The sequence below is a fragment of the Chanodichthys erythropterus genome, chromosome 12, assembly GCF_024489055.1.
Source record: "Chanodichthys erythropterus isolate Z2021 chromosome 12, ASM2448905v1, whole genome shotgun sequence".
In the NCBI taxonomy this organism is placed as follows: domain Eukaryota; kingdom Metazoa; phylum Chordata; class Actinopteri; order Cypriniformes; family Xenocyprididae; genus Chanodichthys; species Chanodichthys erythropterus.
The window spans coordinates 25,088,808-25,098,123 of record NC_090232.1 but is presented as its reverse complement, the minus strand read 5'-3'; the positions used below and the strand labels follow the sequence as shown (position 1 = coordinate 25,098,123).

Genomic DNA, 9,316 nt, shown 5'->3' with positions numbered 1-9,316 from the left:
CCTGACACACACGTTGAATAATTGCACTTTTTCAATAAAGTATGGACAATTGCTCACAGGGTTGTTTGGCATTTCTCATTATGATGAAGGTCTACAAGGGTTTGCCATGTCATTTGATGAAGCAGTAAAACAAGCATTCCAGAGGTTTGATGCATGTTTGGTAAATATGAACCACACCATATGTGCAGTTGTCAGACAAGGTTCATGGTATGCAGTGATTGATCCACATTCACGACGCTCTGATGGAACATATGCACAGTATGGTAAGAGTATAGTGACTTTCTATGGCAGCATAGAATCTTTGCTCATTCACTTCAGGAGACTTGGTGCATCATTGATTGCAAAAAATCGTCCTTTTGAGGTAACTGGGGTCGAGGCAAATATGATTAATGATAACACTCTCCGCAATCGTTTGGTGTGCCATCCAGTGGTGGAAGAAAATACTGAAGCAGAACCAGTGAGTAGAGGTATGAAATCAGAAATGGAAAGTTGCAGTAATACTCTGACTGATTTTATCAACACAGATGCAATACCTGTGCATGAAACATGTACACAAATTGACAAAGATATTCAAAATAATCAGGTGATATGTAATCCTGTGATGGAAAATACTAAAATAGAAAAAATGACTGAGGGTATAAAATCAGAAATGGAAAGTTGCAGTTACTCTTTGACTGATTTCTCTAGTGCAGATGAAATATATTTTGTTCAAAGTTATGCACAAAAGAAAACGGAAATGCCCAGTGCATGCCCAAGAAATGAAAATACAGCAGATGTTGAATTCATTTCACAAACTGACACTGTTTGTTTTCAGTTTAGTCCATTAACAGTACAGCAACAAAAAAATATTTGCTTGAAGCTAAACATTGTACATGTTTCAATTGAACAAAATTATCCAAATGAAAGTGTTGAAATGGCTGAACCTTGTAAAACCAAAGATATTGTGGGTGATGGTAACTGCTTTTTCAGATCAATAGCTTATGCTGTAAGTGGAAGTGAAAAAGAACACAGAAAAGTGAGACGTGCTGTTGTATCTCATATTCTCCAAAATGAAGAAAGGTACATTCAGTATCTCAGACAAGGACACAGTTCTGTTGGGAACTATATTGCCACTTTGAGAATGAAATATGTTGGAACTTGGGCATCAGAGCTAGAAATACAAGCAGCCAGTGATTTAATTGGTGTAGACATATTTACTTTTACTCAAGAGAAATGGCTTAAGTATTCAGCCTTAAATGCCACATCAAACAGACAGAGCTGCCAATACAAGGGGATTTACTTGAAACATGCTAATAGTTGTCATTATGAAGTTGTTCTATGTGTGAAAAAAAAGGATGGTAGCTGTGCTTCAATTTGTAAATCACCAGTTGAAGTTTCCATGTTTCCTGCATCATTAAATCCCAAGTCAGACCCACTTAAGCTTTATAGACAGAAAGTCCAATACAATAGTAATTATGACTTAAATGAGGGGAAAAAAATGAAAGCAATGAAAAGATATCATGAGGATGAAATGTACAAACATAGGAAAATTAAATCTGGTATTAAAATGTATAATGAAAATGAACACTATCAAGAAAAATTAAAAATATTAAGCAAAAATAAATATGAATCGCGCTGTCAATCTTTGAAAAGGTATTCTATTGACAAATACGCAGAGAATACCGCACACAGGGAATCTTTGAAGCAGCATTCTATTGACAAATACGCAGAGAATACCGCACACAGGGAATCTTTGAAACAGTATTCTATTGACAAATACGCAGAGAATACCGCACACAAGGAACGTTTGAAACAGTACAGTATTAGAAAATATAGTGAAGATGAAATGCACAAGACTAAGGTGATTCATTATAACAAAGAGAAATATAAAAATGATATTAATTTTGCTAGTAGCATTAAAATTAGAAATGCTGTAACTCATCATGAGGCAGAGATCAAAAGGAAAGAGATTGATTGTGTGATTGAACAATTTAAAGAAAAAATATCAACAGGTCCTGAATATGTATGTTCAGTTTGTCATCGCTGCTGCTTTAAAATGCAGGTGAAATACTGTAATAAAAATAAATATATTCAAAAATCTATCCAGGCTGGCTGCATTGCAGAAAAATGTATAACATTGAATGATTTTCATAAATGTAATAAAGACTGCAGTGAAGAATGTGTGTATAAAAATAGTCCAGCGGAATATTTGTGGATTTGTCACACATGTGATAGAAAAATTTCTGAAGGTAAAATGCCTGCTGAAAGTGTTGCAAACAATCTCACTCTGGATCCTATTCCTCCTGAATTGAGCTGTTTAAACTCTCTTGAGCAACATCTAATAGCGAAGCATATCCCATTCATGAAAATGATGGCATTACCACGAGGTGGACAGAATGGTGTTCATGGACCAGTGACATGTGTTCCATCTAATGTTACAGATGTGGTGAATGTTTTACCAAGATCAGAAGATGAGGATTTGATGATTCGTGTAAAGCTTAAGAGAAAACTGACATATAAAGGACACTATGAATATAAGTTTGTGCACGTTGATAAGGTAAAAACTGCTTTAAAATATCTACAACAATATAACAAGTGCTATACAGATGTAGAGTTTAATGAAAGTTGGATTAATCCTCTGAGTAAAACAGAAGAACAAATAAATGATAAAAGTGATAACAATGAACGAGACTTGGGCATATGTGTTAATAAAGAGTATGATATTGAAAATGAAGACAATGACATCACTGATGAGACACTTCATGATCGACAGCAACATGGTTTGTTTATGGATTCGTGTTTGCAACCAGTTGACATTGCACAAGAGGTGTTAGATCAACATTTTGATGGAATTATGTCACTTGCACCAGCAGAGGGCAACAATCCAGTGAGAATGTTAATGGATGAAACTAATGAAGCAAAATGCTTTCCAGTTCTCTTCCCAAATGCAACAGGAACATTTCATGATTCACGACCTGAAAAATTAACACTGTCTAGATATTTAAATAATAGAATCCTAAATGCAGATGGACGTTTTGCTCAAAACCTGGACTACATCTTTTATGGACAATATTTGTCTGAGCTTAATCAAGTGATCTCAAATGTATCTATTGCTTTAAGGAAAGGCTATGACACAAGCAACAAAACAAAAATTACTTCAGAAATGCTAACAAACAAAGAATCCCTGCAAAAGATTTTAAATTTTGATCAGGGTTATAAATTTTTGAAACCTGTGAGAGGGACTCCTGTTTTTTGGCAAAGTGTTCAAAAAGATTTATTTGCAATGGTTAGACAATTAGGTATTCCAACATGGTTTTGCTCATTTTCATCAGCGGATTTGCGATGGACAGAGCTAATGCAATGTATTGTAAAACAAGAGGGCTGTCAAACACCTATTGATAAATTGGATTGGTCTGATAGATGTGGGATGTTGAAACGTAATCCTGTAACTGCTGCCAGAATGTTTGATTATCGATTTCACTACTTTCTGAAAGATGTTATTATGTCTCCAGCCCAACCAATTGGAAAAATAATAGATTATTTCTATCGAATAGAATTCCAACAACGTGGTTCACCTCATACACATTGTCTGTTTTGGGTTGAAAATGCACCTCAAGTGGACAGAGATGATGATAATGAAGTTGTAGCATTTGTTGATCGCTATGTCACTTGTGAAATGCCACCTGAACAGCAAAAAGAAATGCATGAAATAGTGAGCAGTGTGCAACAACACAGTAAAAGACATGCAAAAACATGTAAAAAGAAAGGAACTGTGTGTAGATTCAACTTTCCACGTCCACCAAGCAAAAATACTTTTATTACAAGAAGCAGCAAGAGTGATAAAGATGAAAAAGAAACTGATGATGAAAAAAATGAAAGACAATACAAAAAGACAAACTGTAAACAAATATCAAAAGAGTTAGCTGAAGCTGTAATGAAAAAAGTCAGAGAATGTTTATTGAATAGCGATGTTGCATTTGATTCAGTTGACTCTATGTTTGCATCTATTGGTATAAATCAAGAGACATTTGAAATGGCATACAATAGAATTACGAAAAAAACAAATGTTGTTTTGAAGAGAAAGCCAAGTGATGTATGGGTTAATCAATATAATCCTGATCTTCTGAGATGTTGGAATGCAAACATGGATATACAATTTGTTGTTGATGCTTACTCTTGTATAGTATATATAATTTCCTATATTTCCAAAGCTGAGAGAGAAATGGGTTTGCTGCTGGCTAATGCTCAAAAAGAAGCACACAGTCAAGGTAATATGGATGCAAAACAAGCTTTAAGAAAACTTGGCAGTGTGTTTTTACATAATCGAGAGGTCTCAGCTCAAGAAAGTGTTTATCGGCTGACTAACATGAAACTAAAAGAGGGGTCAAGGAAAGTAGTGTTCATTCCAACTGGAATTAATACAATAAGAATGAGTTTACCCTTAAACACTATACATAAAAAAGCTGAATGTGGAGATGACAACAGTGATGGCATATGGATGAAAAGCATCACAGAGAGATACAGAGCCCGTCCAAATACCAAAGAATTTACTGGAATGTGTTTAGCAACCTTTGCCTCAGAGTACAGAGTTTTGAGTAAATCTGAATACTTGTGTGCAGATAGAGTAAAACTGGAAAATGACATGGGCTTTGTGAGAAAACGAACTTGTTCAAACTGTGCCATTGTACGATATGCCCGTTTTTCACCCACTAAAAATCCAGAAAATTATTATCAAAGTATTTTGGAATTATTTTTGCCTCATTTTGTGCGAGATCAATTGAAGCCACCACATTTCCCTTCCCATCAGGAGTTTTATGAGACTGGATTTGTAACAATTTATAATGATGAGCTTGAGTCAGTGAAAATTATAGTTGACACAAACATGGCAAAATTTGAAAAAGAAGCAGACACAATACAAAGAGCTCAAGATGATTTAGAACAGCACGGACCAATGGAAGATGCTTGGGCCCAAATCTGTCCAGAAGCAGAACTTGAACGTTTGGAATGTCTAGAGAGTAAGAAACAACAAATAGAAACAGAGGAAGGTGATGATATTATACCTGATCTATTACCAAATGTAGGTCCTTCAAAACTAGAATCCAATCCATCTGCTATGACAAAGCAAGATGTTTTGGCTTTGCTACGGTCTTTGAATGAAAAGCAGTCACAAATCTTTTACAAAGTGCGGCAATGGTGTTTAGCAAAAGTACAAGGTGAAAACCCAGATCCATTTCATGTCTTTATATCTGGTCCAGGAGGTGTTGGAAAGTCAGTGCTGATAAAAGCAATCTATTATGAAACCTCTCGCATACTTTCAAGGTTAACAGAGAACCCAGATGAGACACACGTGCTATTAACAGCACCAACTGGTGTTGCAGCTTACAACTTAAAAAATGCAGCTACAGTACATTCCACTCTGTCCATTGGAATAAATGCTACACTGCCATATCAACCACTTGGAGATGAAAAAATTAATTCCTTGAGAGCCAAATTTGGAAAACTGCAAATATTAATAATTGATGAAATTTCAATGGTTGATCATAAACTTCTGTCATATATTCATGGAAGATTGAGACAAATCAAACAAACAGGTGATTACTCTGCATTTGGAAATGTCTCTGTGATAGCAGTTGGAGATTTTTATCAGCTGTCTCCTGTTAAAGGAAAACCACTTTACACTGAACCAGTCAACGGTGTTAATCTTTGGGAAACTAACTTTCATTTTGTTGAACTTACAGAGATTATGCGTCAGAAGGACAAAAAGTTTGCAGAATTATTAAACCGTTTAAGGCTACGTAAAAAAGATGAAGTAATGCTTGAAGAAGATGTTAATATGCTTAAGAAATGTGAAACAGGTGATGGTGATGATAGTACAGATATCCATATTTATGCAACTAATAGTGAAGTTGATGATCACAATATATCAAAGTTACACAAAGTATGCACTGACACGGTTACTATAAATGCTCAAGATTTTGAAAGAAATGCTAAGAATGGCCGAATGGAAAAAAAGGATGGGTTTCATTCCAGAGTGCAGAACAGTAGTTTGGAAAAATCCCTTGAATTAGCCATTGATGCTCGAGTAATGCTGCTGAAAAATATTAATGTCTCAGATGGTCTTGTGAATGGAATCTTTGGGACAATTAAAGAATTTTGTTATGATGATGATGAAATGTTTCCATCAAAAATATATATCGAATTTGATGATGAACATGTTGGTAAAGAAGCTAGAGGTAAAAAAACATGTTTAAAACCTGGACTGGAGAAAAGTACACCAATTGAACCTGAAGAAGAAAAAGTAACAAGCACTGGTGGTGTCAGAAGGCAATATCCTTTGAGACTGGCCTGGGCGTGCACAGTTCACAAAGTACAAGGTCTGACAGTGAACAAAGCTGTTGTTTCAATGAAAAAGATGTTTGCTCCAGGACAAGCATATGTAGCATTAAGTAGAGTGACCTGTCTTGATGGACTCATAATAGAAGATTTCAAAGAAAATGTTATTTTTGCAAAAGACAACATTGAGCAAGCTCTACAGAGTATGCCTCCATTCATTGTTCCAAGGGAAATTACAGAAAGTGTAAAATTTCAAATTATGTTACACAATGTTCAAGGAGTCAATCCACATATTTTAGATATTCGCCAAGATAAGAGATATTTTCAAGCAGATATGATTTGTGTAACAGAGACATGGTTAAAACCAAACTATTTTGAGAATGAAATCAGTCTTACTGGATACTATTTTTATGATAAACCACGAAATGTTGCTTACGACACAAGTCAGGATGTTTTTGCTAAACTAAAAGAAGAAAATCATGGTGGTGTTGGTATCTATTATAGACAGAATGTAAAAGCTACTTTAGTTGATTTACCATGTATTAACATTGAATGTCTAACGTGCAATATACAACATTTAAACACAACCTTGGCAGTTGTGTATAGACCACCATCATATATCTTACCATTGTTTAGAGAGAGGTTGATTACCTTAATTAATCAAATAAACTGCTTACCAGGTGGAAAAATAATTTTAGGGGATTTCAATGAAAACCTTTTTAGTAATTCAACAATTCATGATGTTATGCAGCATTTTGGTTTTACACAAATTGTTGAAAAACCAACAACTGAAAATGGGACATTAATTGACCATGTATATATAAAAGATATTGACTTGGATAAACTTACGATTGACATAATGCCCACATACTTCAGCTATCATGACTGCATTGTGATGAAGTGGCTATAATGCATTGTCCACCGTAAGGGGGGGGATACAGAGGTGGATGTTAATCAGTGGACAGCCTCTGTGGGAATTTATGCTGCCTTCATGTGCTATCGGAATTATTGTAAATAAAAGTTTCTTATTTCATAATTTAATATGATTTTACATAAATATCTTTAATAACAAAATATTAATCAATGACATTTCTAAAAAAAAAGAAGGCAAGAATCAACCTGCCTTCTATTGAAATTCCTATATTCCTATAGAGAATTAAATAAATTACGAAGACAAACTAAAAATTATGACTTAAGAAGTCAAAAGTAGGACATTTCCGATAGCACGTGAAGGCAGCAGTAGCCATTGGGATTGTTTAATTTTTTACTACTTTAAGTTGGTGTTAAGGTCATGTTCATATTTATGTTTATCTAAAATAAATAGCAGTACTCATTTTTTAGTTATTTAAACTTGTAATGAGTTAATATATTTAAAATATATTTATTGGATTCAAAAATAATGCCATTTATTCAGAGGCCTTAACACCATACACTTTTTTTAAAACAATTACTCATTTTAATTGTTGTAGTTTTTTTATTATTATTATTATTCATTCATTTATTCATTCATTCATTCATTCATTTGTCTTTGTTTGTTTCCAATATTTTATTGATCAAAATGTCTATGTAATATGCTTTTGTAATGACTTTGTATGCAGAAATTAATTTTACAGTTGGCATTGATCAAATTTATATTCAACTACTTAAAGAGGTGAAACTTCATTTTAAAACAGTAAGACATTGTATATAAAAGAGAAAGGAAAGACAAAGAGGAACTTTAAGAAATCTTGGACTATCTTAGCTACTTCATTTTCATCATATTACAACAGTTGGAGTATTCATAAACAGGTGAGACCATTTTTATCTTTTAAATTGGTCATAAGTTTTATAATATTAACATACAATTCTAAAATTACCACTATACAATATGTTTGCATTAGAAGAATATTTTGTTTGAATATAAAATATTGTGGTTAAAGTAACCATTTACAGTGTAATCCATTTGTATGTGTTGTAAAATTTAAAAAAAATTCTAATCAGAATCTAATTCTCCTTAGGTACATCAAATGTAACATCAAATGTTGCTTTGATGACCACATCATCTCCATTATTAGGACAACATTCAACTCCAAGACCTCCTGGCATTTCCATTACATTTCCGTTTTCTACGTAAATCAGGAACAAACAGTTTGACTGCAGAGAACATTCTCCAGACCATTACAGCCCCATCACCATTATGGATTATTGATTCAAGGCAAGTTATTGACTCATGATCTCGGTATCATATGTGTGTGGCTGAATTCAGCTGCAAATCAAATAAGAGTGCAGTGTACCTTTTTCCACTGTTGACTGACCTTTTTTTTTTTTTTGACTTTGAGCTAATTGCAGATTTAGCTTTCTGTTCTTGGCTCTCAGAAGAAGAAAACAATTTGATCATGTCATTTTACATTGCCATTTATGTAAAACGTAAAAAAAAGGATTTTTTTTGTCTGCAGTAGCCTATTATCATTCACTGGATTGTTTGTGCATTTAATTATTTGTTTACATACTAAGTAAGACTATTGATCTTCTAGGATTTTCCTGCAGAACTGTAACAGAAATACTCAATTCAAACAACAATCATGACTCCATCTGTCTCGCTGAGGACAATATCTGCCTCACTTTGAACCAGAAACTGAGTCAGCCTTTTTGGATCCTTGGTACAGATAATGAGAGCCTGGAGTGTTTGACAACATCTAATGTCATATTTCACTGAGGATATTTTGTTGGCCTGCATGGACTGAAACTCAAACTGCTATCACTGAGAATTATCCTATGAGCTCAGTTACCATCAAGTTTTGTTATATTATGAGCTAAATTCTAAGCCAATCAATCCAATTCCAAGTAATGTCCATCACTGCTGATTCCACCCAACTTTAAGTATCTGTTGTTGGAGCTTGTCTCTGTTGGCTCAAAGTCTCCTTTATCAACATGTTCACCTGGATTTACACTGTTCACAACTCCACCCATGTCGGTCAAGCTCCTTGTTCTATTGTGCATCTAACCTCCATCTGTTTAGTTGTGG

General features: G+C 34.2%; 1 protein-coding gene across 1 annotated transcript; it reads left to right on the top strand.

Annotated features, from left to right (window-relative positions):
• The first annotated feature begins 2,233 nt into the window (after positions 1-2,233).
• On the top strand, positions 2,234-7,222 carry LOC137032328 (uncharacterized). Its single transcript, XM_067404082.1, has one exon. It carries the CDS (start codon positions 2,234-2,236, stop codon positions 7,220-7,222), a length of 4,989 nt encoding a protein of 1,662 aa, XP_067260183.1.
• Positions 7,223-9,316: the final 2,094 nt, after the last annotated feature.